General features: G+C 43.8%; 1 protein-coding gene across 1 annotated transcript in view; it reads left to right on the top strand.

Moving 5' to 3' along the window:
• The window catches only part of LOC308145616 (uncharacterized protein), a gene marked incomplete at its 5' end in the record, with an annotated part of 97,983 nt that extends 80,409 nt beyond the window's left edge, over positions 1-17,574 (top strand). The window contains 10 exons of the mRNA XM_080517085.1: positions 1,925-1,999; positions 3,885-4,016; positions 4,409-4,552; positions 11,886-12,531; positions 12,622-12,811; positions 12,984-13,064; positions 13,984-14,067; positions 14,437-14,676; positions 15,658-15,720; positions 16,379-17,574. Of these exons, the coding sequence (XP_080373211.1) occupies positions 1,925-1,999; positions 3,885-4,016; positions 4,409-4,552; positions 11,886-12,531; positions 12,622-12,811; positions 12,984-13,064; positions 13,984-14,067; positions 14,437-14,676; positions 15,658-15,696 (1,631 nt within the window). The 3' untranslated portion in view covers positions 15,697-15,720; positions 16,379-17,574. The remainder of the gene's footprint in view (positions 1-1,924; positions 2,000-3,884; positions 4,017-4,408; positions 4,553-11,885; positions 12,532-12,621; positions 12,812-12,983; positions 13,065-13,983; positions 14,068-14,436; positions 14,677-15,657; positions 15,721-16,378) is intronic.
• Between the last annotated feature and the right edge of the window lie 2,495 nt (positions 17,575-20,069).

Genomic DNA, 20,069 nt, shown 5'->3' with positions numbered 1-20,069 from the left:
AAGGAGGAAGGGAGTCAGGTTGATCAACCAATCACGGCTCCTGTCACGGAGAACGAGACTAGTTTGTAACTCTTTCTAAACACTTGTGTTCTACTCTGATCTCTCTCTAACGAGATGCATGCAGCTGTTGTGGGTGCCCTGTGATGTGACGTTCTGAGTGTAGCCGTCATTTCCTCTTCCTGTCCGTGTTACCTCTGTCCTGTGCCGCCTCGACTTAAGACGTAGAGCCAAGACACCAGCAACCTGTGACAGACTCCCTGAATCGAGCACTTACTTTCACTTGTTTCAATCTGTTATGGAACGGAGCGCAATTTAATCACCTCTTTAAAATAATTTAGAAGTGGTGAAAGCTTTACAACAGCGAGCCATTTGGTGTATCAAAGAAAAGGTACAAGGGCGATAGTTTCAGTATCATTAGTGTCAGTTGACGATTGAGGCAAGGTTAGGGTTGATTATGCATTTCTGTCTATTGCTGTTGGTTACCACACACCTTTAGTTTCTCGTCACACTGAGATTTAGCGAGTTTGCACACTTATGGAACCACACCACTCACCTGCACTCTGGACATGACTGAGATGTAGGGAAACTCTAATCCTGTGTTTGTTTTTTTTGGGTCTGCTTGCCTGGTCTGTAGATATTATTTGGTGGTACTCTTAGATCACAGTGAAAACAATTCATCGGCCGAACTTGACGATCATACGTGAGTCTCGGGGTCTCGCACACAAGTGAAGCAGCCAGTTTGGTGCAACGTGGCGGAACAGCTGGTGCAGCTGGATCACTTTTGATTTCAAGTTAAAGCCATGAATTGCTTTTGACCGTGAGAGGGAATGTTGCCTGACGGTAGATTGTCTGTTGTTAGTGATGTGGTACAAACTTTGTTTTATCTCACTACTCTTAAATATTAAGAAAATAACTAATCTTCAAGTACTTTAATGTGAATTGTTATTCTGTTCTTTTCTTTTCTGGCCTCGCACCTCTTCAAAATTTCAAAATGTCACCTACTGAGCATGTGCAGAACTAACTTACAGTGGCACACGTGCAGTAGCAGCATTTCCTCTATTTCCATGGAGACATAGCCGAAGTGTTTTTTTAAAGGTTCTGCCTTGAGAACTGTCATTGTGTAAAAGGATCCCAAACCGTTACAAAAGTTTTGCGTTTTAGCTTGAAAATTTTGTCACGTAACCTCGACCGAATACTGAAAGACATGCAAGGCCTGTTTAACAAATCATGCAGCCAAACCAGCGACGGACTTTTGCAAACATGAAGGAAACTCTGACGCTGATGAGGTTGCAGATCACACATTTTTTTTCTTAAATCTCTTTATAGGAGGTTTTGTTTTTAAAATTGTGTTGTGATTGTTTATAGGTCCTTGTGCTGTCTTTTTGTTTGAGATTGAATTAAGTTATACATGCACCTAAGCTAAAATCATTAATCGTGCCGTTTCATAGAGAGTATAGTTTGTTTAGTTGATAGAACTTTTGTTTCATCCTGTGTATCCTATTCCGAAGCATTTTAAAAGTCACAAACGTTCTTTTTAACATGGGTCCTTTACGTGAGGTGAGGTTTTGAGGAAGGCGTGGCCAGAAAACTTTTTTCTCTCTCTTTTTCAAAGTGAGACTTGGGACAGTGAGCTAAAGTTGGTCTTTAAGTTGTTTCAGCACAGACTCATCGGGAAAATGGCAAAAAGAAGACTATTTTAATTAAGAAGGCCCTTTAATTAACTTTTTATCTATATGGTTAAAGTACATCAACGTCTCCAGGCTGAAACAGACAAACTTTCAGTTCACGATCCCAGTCTGTTCCACTCATAAATGTTTTTATGGGTGTGCTTGTGTGCCGGGGAGCACATTGGAGTAGTTTGGTACTGTAAGTGTTGCCACGATGTGATGTTAACGGATTGTCTCCCCCCCTCACCACCACACAGGCCCTCAGAGTCCCTGTGAGAGAACAGACCTCCGGATGGCGATAGTAGCCGACCACCTCGGACTCAGCTGGACTGGTGAGTCTGGAAACTCACCAGTAATATTTTATTTCATTGTATTTCATTTAATTTTAATAAACTCCTTGTAAATAATCTAACATACTTGTATACATACAGACACATAACACATGTGTATAATTCAACCTACTCACCTAACTACCAATTCACCTACTGTGCAACAACAACAACAAAAAAGAGAAAATATGTGATTTTTGGAGCCGAGATCTCAATGGATACTGAGATAATTTGTGTGTGACACATTTGGCTCCCCCATCATGTTTCGTACGTCATGTTGAGAGGCTTCAGAGAAATAAAGGCCGAGAGTTTCACAATGTTTGCTGCCATCTGGTGGTCATACAGAATAACGTTATCTCGAATGAGCAGTTCCGCAGTGGCATTTATTGCCAATACAATAAATGCCACTGCATTATTGCCAATAATCATTGCGAGGCAAATGGTGAGTTTCACGGACATATGTTTAATATACATATATTCATCAGAACTTGTGTTGAAATATTCAGAGTTATCAGTGTGAACATTACACTTATAAAAAGAACACTCGGGTATTCAATCTAATCTGATAAAAACTTCTACACGTTGGTGTTGATCAACATTCCGGAAAGTAAAACATGTTTTCGGAAATGATGTTGAACTATTTTATTTGTTCGGAAGTATTTAGAAGTGATCGTGTGTTTGTTGTGCTGAGATCAGGGCGTGTCCTCCTGCAGCTTAACCCGAGTGCCTGACCGCCTGCACTGCAGCACAGCACAGCACAGCACAGCCCAGTGTGTGTGTGTGTGTGTGTGTGTGTGTGTGTGTGTGTGTGTGTGTGTGTGTGTGTGTGTGTGTGTGTGTGTGTGTGTGTGTGTGTGTGTGTGTGTGTGTGTGTGTGTGTGTGTGTGTGTGTGTGTGTGTGAGGATGGGGTGGCATCGTAACGACGTGCCCATAAAAGAAGTGTGATTCCATATTGTGGTGTTTTTGTGAATGCTCCCCCCCCCTACCCCCCCCCTCGAAGGAAACTAGTCTGATGCATATTTAATGCGTTCCTGTTGCGGAGCTGCAGGTCTGCTGAACATCGTGTTCTCCTGGTTTTCCATCTGCAGTTCATCACTACGGGCAGCTTTTCACTCTTTCTCTGCTGTAGATGATACTTTCTCAGAGCTTTGACCGTACGCCCATCGCCACTCGTTTCATTCGATTGTAGCGTGATATCCTCTTTTGTAGCTGATGGCGGGTGCCGTTTGTTGCATGACTCAACATTTCAGCCTATGTGTGTGTGTGTGTGAGTGAGTCGGGGAGCAGCTCTCCCTCAGACACACTCTTTTCCTGTCTTCTGTCACACCCTGTTGCAGTGCAGCGCCTGACTAATGCAAACGGACTCATCTGACGGATGATCATTGCATTCGCACAGCCAGAGCAGCTTAAAGAAACAGCACCATGAGCCACAGCGACATTTGAATTTGACTATTTGAGGGAATGTTTCGTGGCAAATATTGGGGTTTTTTTGGGGGGGCAGATTATTTGGTTTATTTAGTTTTTTTGGTATGATTCCGACAACATGTGGCCTCGTGTGAGGGTACTCCTGAGCTTATGTTGTTAAACACAGAAGCAAAAGAGTGAACACATCTCAGCCTCTGAAGCGATGAAATCGTATGTTTAGTCCAAACAATGCGGGAAATAGAATCCAAGCTGCATAATGAGAACTTTTAACTTTGTTTAATAAGGACACGGTGATCTGAAAATAGTAAATATAATGTAAACACCCATATTGTATCCTGGGAATTGATTCAAAAACATGAAATATCAGATATTCGAGTATTTTTATGGTCAACCAAACCATCTTCTCTCCCTGTGCAGTGATGAAACTGTTTTCCTTACATGTTTTATTGATGTTTGTTGCAGAGCTGGCCAGGGAGCTGGATTTCTCTGTGGAAGAGATCAACTTCATCAGAGTGGAAAACCCCAATTCCCTGACAGCACAGAGCTTCATGCTCCTAAAGAAATGGGTGCACAGGGAGGGTAAAAACGCCACAAGTAAGCAAACCGTGTGTGTGTGTGCGTCAGTAACACAACTTTCACCTTCAGAGTTTCCTCAGTGATTCTAGCTGTTTACCACAGTTTTCATTCAATGACAGCCACAGAATAAGTTAAATAGTTGTCATTAAGCCTGACATGTTGCATGATTTCTAAAGTCGGAATAAGTATTTTAGCTGAACTTATCATCACAACACGAATACACTGTTGTGTTTTAGATCGTTGCTTTAGACAAGTGTTTGTCGCAGCACCTGATCCGATAAATAATAGACGAATAAAGTTAATGGAAAAATATGAATTTGTGCCGGTGCTTTATGATGCTGTGATATGATTTGTGAAGAAATCTTTCTCTCTCTCTCTCTCTCTCTCTCTCTCTCTCTCTCTCCCCCCAGCGGACGCTTTAACCGCGGTGCTGACTAAGATCAATCGGTTGGATATTGTGACTTTGCTGGAAGGGCCCATATTTGACTACGGTAACATTTCAGGCACACGCTGCTTTGCCGATGATAACGCAGTATTCCCGGATCAGTCCGATGGTAAAGTGTAGCCCACCCTAGCTGAACTCTCAGTCTATCTCTCAGTCTATCCCTTCACCCTTCTTCACCTCCTCTCTCGGCCAGATAGATAAGAGCTGACTGTGTGAACAAATGGAGAACCAATCAGGCCCGAGCAAAGCGTAGAAGTTAACCCACGACTTAAAACGCTCCATTAAAGGGACCCCGTAGTCAGGCGTCTTTATTGAGCGGTCAGCTGGGAAAGTTTCCCCCACTCCGGGCAGTGAAATCCATTCATTTGGAACTTTATTGGCAAGTAACAGATTTAATTTCAAAAGAAGACAAAGAAAGAAAGAAAGAAAAAAAAAAAAAAAGATGAAATTGTTCTCCCATATTAATGAAGTGCAGGAAAATCTGTGCCACTTTGGGTGCATGAAACCTTTAGTTTGTGTTTCACTGTTTGTTTGTTTTTGTAAACGATACAAAAGCATGATGAAGGGAACGATCGCCATCTCCGCCCCGTCTGAGGAACCCGCTGCCCCACCCAGCCAGCGAGCTTCTTCCTCACACGGGGCAGTCGTCTGGTTCCACAGAGTTTTGTTTGATGTCTATGTCTCGTCAGATCTCTGCTGATGCACATTTGCAGATCTGCATCAATAAGACACGTGAAAAAGCTAATTAGAGAGGGCAGTTTAAAGTAATGGCATGTTGGCTGTCAGCGGTATGGCAAGTCCTTTTCTCTCTCCCTCTGTACTTCTGCCTTTCCTCCTTCCTGACAATGAAATGTGGCAATGAATTCCTGCCTGGGAACCATTTCAGAACTTTTACGCACTTTTTTTTCTCCACCTCTGTACCTCGTCTGCAGTGGTTTTCTTTCACTCTCGCTAGACTACGTTGTAAATAAATACGATTGTCCATTTTTAATTTGGTTGCACGGCAGACAATCTCTCACGTAGACTTTTATCTCACAGTGAAGGTAAATTAAATGTCTAATTTTAACTTTCAGCTTTCAGGTCAAGTGATATATTAGTATTTTAAAGTAAGCTAATCCTGACTGAAAAAGATGCTTGGAGGGAATTATGGCTATTCATCCAATTTGCTTTCACAGCCAATGATACTCGTGATTTATCTGTATATTTAATATATGAAGAGAAAAGCGCAAATAACCAAACAGTGATAATGAATAGACAAACAGCTAAAAAAAATTATTAAATCAAATACAAAATTGCTGGAATAAATACAAAAGCTAAAATAGCTTAAATGCCATATAACGGTTGATGTCTAAAAAAATGTTTTTGAAAATCCAAAACTGTTAAAGTGAGCTAAATTGAACTTGACGTGGACAAATCGGTTAAAATAACTCAAAAGCAGGGGTGAGCAATTAATTTCCCTAAAGGGCCATGTGAGTAATTTACACCACTCGGGCCCAGATTGAAGTTGTTCTTTGTGTTTTAATCATAATTTGTTTTCTACATTTTGAGTGGAGTGAATACGCAACTAAAAACTATATTTCTACATTGATTTTCTAGGCAACAACTGTTTACTCAGGCAGCCGAGGTGCCAGGTGCATATAGCAACTAATCCTGAAATAACATACACATTTTGAACATTTTAAGTATAATAAAGCCAGAAATAACTAACAAATATTATGAGTATGAGCAAATGAGTATTTCCCGATGACCCTGAGGGGCGGTCAAGCAGAATTAAAAACGCCACACATGGCCACCGAAAATTGGTTTGCAAATCTTAATACACTGAAAAACAGCAGCCAAGCAATTAAACTAAAAACACTACGTGAGCAAAACCATCCGATTATTCCTAAAGTGCTAAAAATGACTAAAACAGGTAAAAGATTGTATTAAAATACCAGCATATCTTTATGATTAATTGAATGTTAAACATGTTTTGTGGCTCTGCAGGGATTGAATTTCAATAAAAAACACTTTATTTCATTCAGTGACATTGATAATAGTTGTTCATCTTGATCAATGTTCTACTTTAAGTTGAGAGGAATGCGGGAAATCTCCATCCACTGCACTGGTTGTACGGATTAATGTCATTTCAATGCTTAACGCTTCATCTGCATGCGATTTTTAAAAAGAAACGTAACCAGCAGACCAAGCAAAAGAGAGAGTTGGTCAACAATGAGACAAAAGTTCTGAAATGGACCTCATTTACAGTTTTGTGTGATTCGGTTTCCTGGAGTCATCTGAACACAAGGATCTGCCCCCGCGGATCTTTTTGTCCAGATGACTTGAAGTGACGCCGACGGATGAGAAGAACTCTCTGCATGGCTTTGGCTTTGGTGTGACGCGCCGCTGCTCTCATGTCTTCCGCGATACACTCGGCACTCTTCAAACGGGCGGAGCCTTTTCAGCTCGTCCGAGAGTGTGTCCTTTTTCTTTTTTTCTTCCTATTTGACACGTTGGTCTGACTCTGTTGACCCTCTCGCAGACGAGCTGAAAATGAAACACCTTTTTTTTTTTTTCTAAAGTGTCCAAAGTGTATATATATGTCTATCTGCTGTTTGCCGTCCTGTTCCTGTCATCTCCTGGGTTTTCTCCGAGCCTCTGTAGCTTCCTCTGCTTTGAGACCAGCAAGACTCCCCGCTGCCTCCTCTTCTTCCTCCTCCTCCTCCTCCTCCTCCTCCTGCTTCTGAGTGACTAACGTCTACAGTCGATTCCCTGCTCCTCGCTTCGCCCCACTAACTCCTCCTGACGTCTGCCTCTCGCTTCCCGGTCCAGTTGTAGGACACATCAACTAGATTGCCAGTGCAGCGAGAACGAGTTTCCTCTCCAGCTAATGGTCGAGTCACCCGACATTAGACGCTTTTTTTAAACCTTCTGCATGGAAAAGAAAAAAAATTTTCAGAGACGCTCAGGGAAGCAACTATTTATACATGTGGATGGTAACAAGCTCATTTCTTCTTCATGTATCGACTAAACCAGGTAAACTGGTTCAAAGTCAGACGTAACCACAATGAAACGGAGATGATGTCATCGTTTGCAAAGCTCTGTGAGGCTTTTCTGCAATTTCTTATCCACTCTTTATCTCATCACCGCCCCCCCCCCCCCCCCCCCATGGCCACCCGTGGTACTGCTCCGGTCTTAAGCTTCAAGGATCCAGGCAGAGATGCAACTAAATGATAAAAAAAAAAAAAACTACATAACTGTATGCATATTCATTCAGAGCGTAAATTGCACTTTAGTCTTTAGTCTTCCTCACATTAACAAGTCATAGTTCTTTCATACACTAAAAAATGTCACAGCCGTTAAACCATTGAGCAATTTTCCAGCCTGTCTCCTGAAGGAAACCTTGTCTCAGTTACTTCATGACAAGGTATTGTCATTATTCTAGTTGTTACAAAATGTCATAACTATAACTATAGTGACTCAAATATGTTACGTAATTCTGTAATACATTTTAAATGGCCTAAATAATGACATTATTGACAGCTATTAGAAACTTGGTCATTAATATTACATTCTTAAGTCGTTACAATGTTTCTTAAAAGTCATTAAAAAAAAACAAAAAAAACTGGCAGCCCTGCGACACACAGCTGCTTTAATGAGCTTTCTCTGGTTTCTTTTCATGCAGTACAGTTGCAATGAGCGTCCAATGTGTTGTTGCACAAAATGTTCTATAAAGGCTCCGTGCTCATCTGGATAATGAGGAGGATTTCTAAACCCCCCCCAGTTCCCCTCATGGTCTTCTCTCCTCGGTCGCAGAACCAGCCCTCATGCAAGATGTGAAATTACTTTGACCATCCTGTTATGAACTGTTCCCTAAAACATTGCTTATCGGCTGAGATAAGCAATCCGGTGACGCTGCAGTCTCTCTGCTTTGTGCCGCTTCGTAAACGCCAACATGTGTTCACCTCATTGTCTCTTCAATGTCTGTCGTTTCCTGTCTTTAACAGTTTTTCTGTGCTCTGTGTGTTTTTTTGTTTTTTTTTTTGTTTCTGAACTGTGGTAATCGCTATACCTCCTAAAAGTTCTCAGAAATCCCACGCTCTCCCTCGGTCCTCAAACGCCTCGGCGTTCCCCTCAGTCTGCTGTCCCCCCCGCCTCATCCTCCTCCTCCTCCTCCTCTGTCTTTCACTTCCCCTCTCCTCCCTCCACTCCTCCTGTTTACCTCCTCCCTGTCGCTCCTGTTCTCCCTCACTTGGTGTCGCTGCCTTACTCCCCCCCTCTTCCGTCCTCCCCCCACAGTCCTTTCTCCCCCTCCTTCCCTCCACCCTCCCCCCTCTTCCTGCCCTCTCCTCTCGTTCTTTGCCCTCCACCTCCTCCTCGTTTTGCGTCTCCGTCGCCTCCTCCTTCTTCCTGCACCACCCTCTCAGGCCCATCTTCTCCTCTTTTTCCTTCCCCTCCTCCATTCTCACCTTCTCCTGTTTATGCCCCCATTTCTGCTCCATCCCCCTCTCCGCCTCTCTCTTCCTTCTCTCTGCTTCCTCCACCTCGGTCCTTCTCTTCATTCTCTGGTTCTCCTTCTCCACCTGCTACAGCCACTCCTCCATTTATCTCTGCTCCCTCTTCACCTCTGTCATCCTCTCCTCCACCTCTCTCTTCCCCCTCTTCACCTCCTCCGCCTCACTCTTCCTCCTCTTCCTCTCATTTCCACTTTCCACCTCAGTCTTCTCCTTTCTCAACATGTCGCCCCTCTTCACCTCCTCCATCCAATATTCCACCTCAGTCTCCATCTTCTTCAATTTATGCCTCTTCTCCACCTCTCTCCCTCCACTCTTCACCTTCTCCATCTACTCTTTCACCCCAGTCTCCTCCTTCTTCCACTCATCCTCCCTCTCCACCTATCATTTCCTCTTCTCCACCTCCTCCAACTCAATCCTTCTCTTTGTTGACTGGTTTTCTCTCCCCGCTTTCTACAGCCACTCCTCCATTTACCTCTTCCCTCTCTCCACCTCCACCATCCTCTGTTCCACCTCACTTTTTCTCCTCTTCACCTCCTCCACCACCATCATCCTCTCCTCCACCTCACTCTTTCTCCTCTTCACCTCCTCCACCTCCATCATCCCCTCCTCCACCTCACTCTTTCTCCTCTTCACCTTCTCCACCTCTGTCATCCTCTCCTCCACCTCACTCTATCTCCTCTTCACCTCCTCCACCACTATCATTCTGTCCTCCACCTCACTCTTTCTTCTATTCATCTCCTCCGCCACCATCATCCTCTACTCCACCTCTGTCATCCTCTCCTCCACCTCACTCTTTCTCCTCTTTATCTCCTCCACCACTATCATCCTCTTCTCCACCTCACTCTTTCTCCTCTTCATCTCCTCCACCTCTGTCATCCTCTTCTCCACCTCACTCTTTCTCCTCTTTATCTCCTCCACCACTATCATCCTCTTCTCCACCTCACTCTTTCTCCTCTTCATCTCCTCCACCACTATCATCCCCTCCTCCACCTCTGTCATCCTCTTCTCCACCTTTCTCTTTCTCCTCTTCACCTCCTCCACCACCATCATCCTCTCCTCCACCTCTGTCATCCTCTCCTCCACCTCACTCTATCTCCTCTTCACCTCCTCCACCACTATCATCCTCTCCTCCACCTCACTCTTTCTCCTCTTCACCTCCTCCACCACTATCCTCTCCTCCACCTCACTCTATCTCATCTTCACCTCCTCCACCACCATCATCCTCTCCTCCATCTCTGTCATCCTCTCCTCCACCTCACTCTTTCTCCTCTTCACCTCCTCCACCACCATCATCCTCTCCTCAATCTCTGTCATCCTCTCCTCTACCTCACTCTATCTCCTCTTCACCTCCTCCACCACTATCATCCTCTCCTCCACCTCACTCTTTCTCCTCTTCACCTCCTCCACCACTATCCTCTCCTCCACCTCACTCTATCTCATCTTCACCTCCTCCACCACCATCATCCTCTCCTCAATCTCTGTCATCCTCTCCTCTACCTCACTCTATCTCCTCTTCACCTCCTCCACTACCATCATCCTCTCCTCCATCTCTGTCATCCTCTCCTCCACCTCACTCTTTCTCCTCTTCACCTCCTCCACTACCATCATCCTCTCCTCCATCTCTGTCATCCTCTCCTCCACCTCACTCTTTCTCCTCTTCAACTCCTCCACCACCATTATCCTCTCCTCCACCTCACTCTTTCTCCACTTCACCTCCTCCACCTCACTCTTCACCTCCTCCATGCACTTCTCCACCTCAGTTCCTCCCTCCCTGTGTTGCTCCTCCTCCTCCTCCTCCCTCCCCCCCTCCCTCACCGCTCCCCCCTGGTGTCCCCTCTTACTTCAGGCGGGATCGTTCTGTTCCTGAGGTTTACATTTAGACTCTGTCGCCTTCCTCTTTAAATCAAACTAACGCGACTCCACTCAAATCTTTTGCTCGTCTTCTTCCAGGCCTGCAGGAAGTCGAGCACGCTTTTATTTCAAGTGCTTTCAAAACTTCACTAATTCCATTAAAACAAGTCTGAGGCCGGGCCTGAACTTTCGGCTGTGCCAATTTTAAGAAGTTTTCAAACGGCGCCGGTGTCTCTAAATGTTGATGAAATGTTTGTAGAAGTTAATTTAGGACATATAGAGAGAAGTGACACTCTTTATTCTGTCTCTGGTACGTTTATTTCTCTCTGTCCATCTCTGTTTGTTCTGGTGGTGTGTGTTCTCTCGAGCTGCTTCAGAAGTCACACGTGAATCAAGAAGGCTAAAAGTACGACTTCATGGTTTTATAGGATTTTTCAGTGGTTGATAACAGAGTACGTGTCTCTGTAGGACCTTTTAAAAAGGGACCCAAATATTCACCATTATGAACCGAGTCGACACCCAAACTCCACCACGTCCTGTACAGTTGACATGAAGTGACCTCGAAAAGACACAATATGTGAAATGCAGTTTCTTTATTATGTTGGATTTACACACTGCCTCGATGTAAACTTTATGTAAAGTCTTTCTTTTTACTATTTGATGAATTCATCTTTCTCTTTGGTCCGAGGTGCCGCCATTTCTTTTCCTGCTGCTAACATTGCGATCTTTGTGAGAAAAAAAAAGAATTGAACGCTAACTTGCTCATTTTTAAAACGTAAAAGAAGTGTTATACCTCTTAGATCAATAAGATTTAGTATAAACCAGAACTTTATTGGTCCCATGAGAGAAACAGGGGTGAAAGTAGAGCGGTGACATCCAAACCGTCTCACCCACGAGAATCTCTTCAGGTGGACGTTAAGGTTCTCCCTGTGACTTCTGAACAAATGCTTCCCATAAATGTTTCAGGTGTTTCTCATTTCATCCCCTCCACCACTCTACCTCTCCCTCCTTCCACTTTCCCTCCCCCTCGTATCTTCTCCCCCTCCCTCGTCATTCCTCTTTCCCTCTAATCCTCTCCTCCTGCCATCCACCCAGGATACGACAATATAGACCTGGAGCTGCAGACCCCCTCAGACCTCAACTACGTGCCCCCCACCCCGCTGCGCTCAGACGACTTCTTTAGCGAGGGCGACGCTAGCGTAGAGTCCCCTAGCAAGGCGGCGCCCGCCAGGCCTAGCGACCTCTCTCTCACTCAGACCACCAGTACCTCCAGCAGCGACCCCCTCACGGTGGCCCCGGGGCACAACGCCGCCGAGCCGCCCATCGTCCGGCCCGAGGACACCGCCCTGACCGGCGGAGAGAGAGCGAAGCCGGCCCCGGGTAACGACCGGAGGGCAGCGGAGCGCTCGGGACGGGAGGCCGGAGAGCCCGCGGCGGCGCGGGGGGCCGCTCTGGAGAGTCAGGTAGGGAACCTAAAGGACGGGGTCGCCCCGGACGTGAATCCCGCAAACGGGAGGGAGGACGAGGAGGAGATGACCCCGGAGAGGCTGCGGAGTCTGCTGGAGGACATAAAGCTGGAGGGAGGCGTGGAAGAGGAGGAGATGACAGAGGAGAGGGTGAACGCCATCCTCGAACAAGTACGGCAAGCAGAGAAAGACGTGTGTTCAGTTCCAGGCTGGAGCGAGACGTCGGCCGCCACCGGAGAGTCCGCAGCGCCCGGCCTGAGTCCCGAGGAGGGCAGGTAGGAGCACCGGCAAACCCCGCGACCCCGGCCTGGACGAGATCTATAAGCGGAAACGGTGGATTTACGGAACGTGTCTCCCTCCTCCAGCCCCGACAGTCTCGCTGATTCTCTGGAGCAGCAGCCGCCGCCGCTCCGGAGCGACAGAATGAACGGCAGTCACGGCGAAGCGGCGAGGGATGGGAAGAGCAAAGGAACTCAGGGGGACAGCTGCGGCGGCAGCGGCAGCACAGCGGGACCAAGCAGAGGGCAGCAGGACGGGTCTCAGCACAAAACCCCGGTGAGAGTCACTCCTACAGACACAAACACACACGCTTGTCCGGCGGTGCCGCCTTTCAGTTTGAAGACTGGATGAGCAGCTCCACGCTGCAAAACCTGCAGGCGAAAACTAGATTCGCACTTTTACACGTGGGATTCATTACGCGGTGGGTTCTGGGGCTGCGTCTCATCAGGGAAGCGCCGCAGCCGAGGAGTCCGGCTCCGACGAAGAAGCCACGGTCACCAGAGTGTACCGCAGACGGGTCATACTGAAGGTGTGTGAGGCTCCGGACTCGCCGAGACCGTTAGAAGGATTGAAGTGACCTGAAGTGACCTGCTGTGTGTCCTGAGTCTCAGAGCTGGCGTGCGCTTCTCTGTTGTCGTGTAAACGGGGCCTTGATGTAGTGGCGTGTGAAGACTTGGTTTGGTTTGGTTTTGCTGTGAATTTCATTTCGACACACAAAACAATAACTACATTTCTTGAACATCTCATGGTTTATAATTGTACAGAACCACAAAGGAATGTGTTTATTTAGCTAAAATCAATAGTCTGTGTGAGTAAATGAACTTTGAAGCCTCATTTTAAGCCAATAAATAAGTCAAGTCCTTTATCACACACAATATTTATACATAGTGCAATGTGCAATGAAATGCTTTAAGTCAATACAGTATATATATGAATAGATAACCTTTGTTTTTGAATGAGGTGTTGAATTTCTTCCTGCAATAGTTTTTGGTTTGTTTGTTTTTTTGAGGTTCGTTGTGTGGTTTGTTGGGAAGGCTGTTTTTTTGTTGGGTTCTTTTCATGCACGATCACACAGCATCTTAACTGCTTTTCCATCTTCTGATGTTAAAAAGATTTGTCGTCGTTTTTGCAGTGCAGTGTTTCTTCCAATGCAGGCTCGTGTATTTTTTCAGCCTGACTGTGTTCAATGTCCTCACATCAGCTGGGTTTCCAAACTCTGTGCACAATAAATCTACAAGACAATCACAGCTTGACGCCATAAAGAAGCCTTCGCATATAAAGTCGAATTGAATGGTTTTATTGGGTTTGAACAGTTGGAAACGTGCCCGCTGTGAGGAAGCCGCTCCGTTTGCTGGAGAGCGATCTCAACACGAAACCCAAAAACTCATCCTCACCCTTTCTACCGTCTGTCTCTCGCTCTTCCATCTCCACACAAACTCTAAACGCAGGGAGAGGAGGCCAGAAACATTCCTGGAGAGTCTGTGACGGAGGAGCAGTTCACAGACGAAGACGGGAGTGTGGTCACCAGAAAAGTAACCCTCCTCTTCCTCCTCCGCCATCTGTCTCACACACATATACACATACCAACAGCACGTAGCCACACGGGAAAGGGAACATTCATCCATCTTCCAAACCCGATTCATCCAAATCAGAGTCGACCCCACAAGGAGAGGACACGCTCAGGGAGAACATGCACACTCCACATAGGAAAAGCAAACTGCAGAGAATCCCAGACTGACAAAGATGAAAATCAGCAACTAAAGGTTTCGGCCTAAAAGCTGCATGAACCTCAGCTTCCCCTGCAGGCTTCACTCTCTGCACTCCCTCTGATCCATCTTCCCCTTGTTTTACTGTCAACGTGCTCCACCCACCTCCTCCTGACCCGCTTCTGCCCCCTGCAGGTGATCAGAAAGGTGGTGCGCCGGGTTTACAACTCTGAGGAGAGGCGGGAGAGTGAAGGAGAAATAATTGCAGATGAAGCTGCTGGTGTTGGTGTTGGGGGAGGAGGAGGTGGTGGTGCTGCTGCTGCTGGTGGTGGTGGTGGTGGTGCAGCCGCTGCGTCCTCAGCGGGGGCCTCCGGGGGGAAAAGCAAGAAGAAGGGGAAGCGCTCCCGCCACAAGGAGGAGAGGGGGAAGAACGAGGTTACTGCTGAAAACGAGCCGCCTGCTTGTGAGCTGACGGAGCTCTGCTCCGTCACTCCTGCATGACAGCGTGTAGAAGCTCTGGATTAGATCAGACTAACGTGAATGAATGACGATTAACACACAGCTGATGTACGGAGACTGAGGCTGCCACTGCTGCCGTCATTTCCCAACAGCTTATCTTTGATTTTCAACTGACATTTATTCATTAAAAAGGAATTTGCAGAACTTAATGATCAAATTTGCTACGGTAGTGTAACAGCAAAGTTTATATAATGACCTACCTTAACTTAGCGGGCTTCTGTAAAACAATTGTGTTATTGAAATGCATCCGGAAGTCTTGTAACACGGAGAAGCAAAAGTAAATACACTTGTTTATTGTGATTAAATGTGTTTATTTAATGTGTTTCATTCAGTCTGCTGGTGAAGCAGCTCTAACCAGCATTGTGTAATATATGTCATTGTAACAAAGGCCTTGTTTCAAATGAAAATGCAGCATTCTGGCATTTTTGTTTCAGAAAAATATTCACGTGAACATGGCAGCGTATCAAAAACGATATAGGTTTCGTATTAGGCCACGAGTGGATGCTGTTGTTTCTCAAAAAGTTGTATTTTCAGTGACTCCCCGCAGCGTTGTCTTGTAAACTAACCCCAAAATGCTACGAAAGTTTATGAAACTTGAGAACATTGCAATCACGATTACGTCCCTCTACGCCCCACGAGCTGCTGTACTCTCATTACTTCAGGAGCCGTGTCACTGTGTTTGCTGTGCTACTAATATTAGTGTTTCCACTAACATAGAAAAACGTCTTTTTCCTGTCGTGGTGGTGGAAGCATGTGTGATTTAAACCTGTTCTCTCCTTCCACTCGTCTTTCTTCCAGCATGATGTAGCTGAGCAGCAGTTTGTCAGCGCTCGCGGTTCAATTTCAACCCGAACACTAACTTTCATGTGTCTTTGTTTTTTTTCTGCCTCTGTCAAGCCTGGAGACAAGAAACAAGGGAAGAAGAGTCAGTCATAACAGGAGTCCTCGCACCTACAACTGGTAAGATGCCGCCGACGGTCTTACAGCTAATATCCTCCTCTTAAATATAAATTAAACAGTGGAGGGATTCACAACTAGTTGATGTATAACAGTTAAAACACCTATTTTAGAGACTTTTTTTCACTTTTAGTTGTGAAATACAATGCCATTTTTGATCGGTTTTACACGTCCAACTTATTTTAGAAAAAGAAAATATATTCCTTACATCAGGGCCATCAAAGTCATTTCAGCCCAGGAGCCACATACGTTCCAATTCTATCTGTTCTGTGGATCAAACCATGATAACCTTTCAATTTACGTTTTCTTGGTTGTTGCGCAGAATGTACGCGACGAGAATGTCTTTATTTTGTGTGCCTTGTGCATATAGTTAAATGAATTCATATTAGTGTAAATACATTTTTCTTTTTTGTATTCATCTTAATAAAGTGAATAGATTACGTTAAAATCTTTGAGAAAATGCTAACTTTACTGATGTGCGATGTATAGCACATGACCCAGATTGATTTATTCCAATGTTTTTGGTCTTAATTTTCACGTTTTGGGTTATTTGATGCATTAAATGTTGAAGAATATAATTTTCTGTGACACTTTCCAAGTGCTGACATTGAACTCGAGTAGCTCAGCATCTTGTGGTAAGTGTGTGACCTTTGACCTCCAGGCACAGCGCCCTCCAGCTGCCACCCGACACTCGACCCCGGGGAGGAAAAGCGGACCAGAGACCCGAGTCGGTCTGCCCACAGCGTGTCTGAAGCTTTCACTTAGAAAAAAAATCGCATGGTTTTTATTCTGCGAGGCCGGTTTACTTTCCTTTGATTTCGCATGAGCATGTCACCAAACGTCACTCACAAGTCGGAGGGCGGCGGCGGCGGCGGCCGAAGGAGGACGCGCATGGACACGAGCGGGAACTTTCTCCAGTCGTCTGAAGCCAAACGAGAGGAAAACGGTGAACTGCTGACAGGTTCTCAGACACTCGCCTTACATGGTCTATTTTTTTTCCTTCCTGGACCCGCAGCGTCGGGCTGTATCACCTGGTTCTTTTATAAAAAGAGTAAAATGGGTGATTTTTTGTTGTATATAAATGACACTGTACAAAAAAAAAAGAAGACGACGAATCAGTAGCGTCACAGATTGTTTATGCACTGATTTGTGTTGAAGCTTTGCAGACTTTGACGCTGCCGGAGCGAGTGTGTGTGGCCTGACGTGCTCTTCCTGATGCAGCAAGATGAAATGAATGGGAAAATAACAAAACAAAACAAACAAAAAAACTGCTTGATTTGAAGCGTTTCTTTTAACTCCGCGCCGTCTTCAGAGAGATGATATTTTGCTGCATGTGACGTCACTTTATTATGTTCTTTTCTTTTTTTTCTTCTAATTCAAAGCACTGTAAAACAATTACGAGCAGATTCTGCTGGTTCTTCTGTCTCCACTCATTACACATAAATCCTGACATTTATAACTGTTTTTTTTTTTTTTACAAGCAGAAAACACTCAAACTGTGTCCGTGTGTGTGACATCCAATAAAACCCACCTCTGTACCAATCATGCATCACACTACAATTTCAAGCTTTTAGGTCGACTGTGGTTTCTTTCTTTATGACAACTTTAATCTTGTTTATTTTTACACCAACAGAGAATCTCACTTTCAGCCAAAAGTATTTGTACAAGCAGCCAGACTCACATTATCGATCATTCAGTTTTAAAATAGGATTTTGTGTTGGCGTGTCAATCTCTCTCTTTCTTTCGTACAAATCCACCGTTAGCGTCCGTTTGTTAAATCTGGTACCAACATGTATGACGAACCAACATAGCCTACACTGGATGATCCAAGTAATTATTTAAGCAGAAAAATAAATTGTGTTTAAACTGAACTTGAGTCCGTCTGGTTTGTTCGACGATATATATTTGATTGATTAAACTCTCCATTGTGGGAACATTAGTTTCTCAGCAAATTATTCAAGATTTCAGTGCGTTTTGTACATTTTCAGGATGATTTTGTTCATTATTATTTATGGAATTATATAAATTTCAAGAACAGGAAAACGTGAGCTAAATGTGATCAATCTTGAACTGATGCAGCTTTTTTAGTTTCTAATTTAAAGTGTTTTAGCTCATGATTTACAGTTTTATTTCCTGATTTATCGTTTTAGTTCATGGTTTACACATTTAAATAGTTTTACTTTCTGATTTAGACAGTTATTTCTTGTTATAATGTAATTATTTCAATAGATTTTCTTCTTTGATCCTCAGGACTTGGTGTATATACTTATTCACAGTTTTCATTGTTTTGAAAACAAACATTTACAGAATGACAATATTTATTCTCTTAATTAAACGATGTATTGCATTCTGTTTGTGTCGTTCTACACAGGAGACATTGTTGAATTACGTCCGACTGAATGTGACAGATGCAGAAAAAACACAGACGCAGATTGGGATTAGGAGGTTTAATCATTTCACAAGTTTGTTTTTGTTGCGAAATTATTTGAAGTGTGTTGCGTTCACTGACCGGTGTAAACATTTCCTCCACAGCGGTGAAAATCTTCTCTGCAGCTTCGGAAGAGTTTCCCTGTGAACAGCCTCGGTAAAAGCCCAAGTATGTGCAAGATGCGTCAAAAAGGCCCGTTTATTTTATTTTGGGCGTATTTTGTAGCTCTATAAGTCACATCGACACTTTAAATGACACAAAGTCTCAGGTGTGTGGGGAAACTTCTGGGCGCCGCCATGTTTTTCTGCAGTTTTCTTCTTCTTTGACTCCAATAAACGTCTCAAAGCGGAAGAGCGCTTCGCTCTGATGCGGTCCTCCGGTGAAGTTCTTTAACGTCATGAAGTTCTTTATTATTGCTATCTATTAATTACTCACCTTGTCTAAGCATTTTAAATCATTGTTTTTAACAGATGCTACATAAATAACGATATTATATTTATTCCTCTTCACGCTCTGCCCCTTTGAGGTGTTGGAATCATCTGCAGCAACATTAACCCAGACAGTATTCATCCTATTAGTGGCAACTCACAAAAAAAAAAATCATAATTGCTGGGTCATTAAGTGTGTCAGAGCCGCCGTGACGCACGCACACGCTCATCTGTAAAGTTCCTGAAAACAAAGACAAATATTGAATGTTCAGCTCGCTCCTGCGGGACACACAAACACCAGCAGCACACCGTCGGTAAGATTCAGACTAAAGGCCAAGGTTTGACTTCTGAGTCAATCGTCGAGACAAAAAATGGTTCTGGAGAAGAAACCATGAGCGGGAACTATTCTAGTCTAATAGAAACTTTCACAAACCCTACAGTGAACGAACTTACTTGCAGTTCAGCAAGCCTAATGTGACACTTTAATCAAAAACTTGCTTATTTAAAATATATTTCACTTCAGGTAGTAAACGGTGCATTTCTGAATGTGCATCTTGATAAACTGACCATGATTAAAATCCTAATAAATGAAATCTCAGTGGAAGATGGAGCGTTTCAATCATAGAGGACAGACTCATTTGTAATGGTGCTGGTTTATATGATAAAGCTATTAAACCGCTATCAAACAGACAAACAGCTAAAATGGCAAAACCAACATTCAAGAAACACTTTTAAAAAGTTTAAATGGCCAAAAACAAAACACCCCAAAAAATGCTTTAAAGGTTGAAATGGCAATAAAAGCTAATTATTGGCAAAAAAAAATGTCCCCTTCCAAAAAAGAAAAACTTTATTTAAAGTCCCAGAGAGTCAAAAATCAATGACTCAAAAAGCCTGAAAAGCTTTTTATATATATATATATATATATATATATATATATATATATATTATTTATAATGGCTGCTTTGAAGGGTGGAATGGCTAAAATAGCTAAAATTACAAAAATTGCTTTAAAGACCCTCACAGCTAAAGATGGATTTTTTTTTTAATCCTGCTCGAAAAACTTTTAAAAATTGTTAAATGGATTTTTTTTTTTTTTTTTTTTTTTAAAGAAAATATGAAAAGGGTCAAACTGCTCATTGCTAAGCTGCTTTAAATTGTGAAATGCCGAATTTGGCAACAAACAAAAAAAAAAGACTGAAACTGTCAACAATGACGACACAAATTGGGTTTAAAGTTGCAAAAAACAGCTCTTATAGTCAAATCTATCTTTAATAATGCTGAAGAAATGTAGACACTCTGTCAAAACGTTTTACTTTTCACCCTCACGATGTGCATCTGTTTCCTTTCCTGCTTCAGTTTCAGTTTGGAGTTGCTTGGTGTTGAACGGATTAAAGGCAGGCTTCACCCTGGAGCAGGTCACTTCGTCAATGGTGAGGAAAAAAAAATATCAATAAAACCTTAGTATTCATACATTAAATGCTTTAAAAAAAAATGTG

The sequence above is a fragment of the Blennius ocellaris genome, assembly GCF_963422515.1.
Source record: "Blennius ocellaris genome assembly, chromosome: 21".
NCBI classification, from domain to species: domain Eukaryota; kingdom Metazoa; phylum Chordata; class Actinopteri; order Blenniiformes; family Blenniidae; genus Blennius; species Blennius ocellaris.
This window is presented reverse-complemented; position numbering and strand designations above follow the sequence as displayed.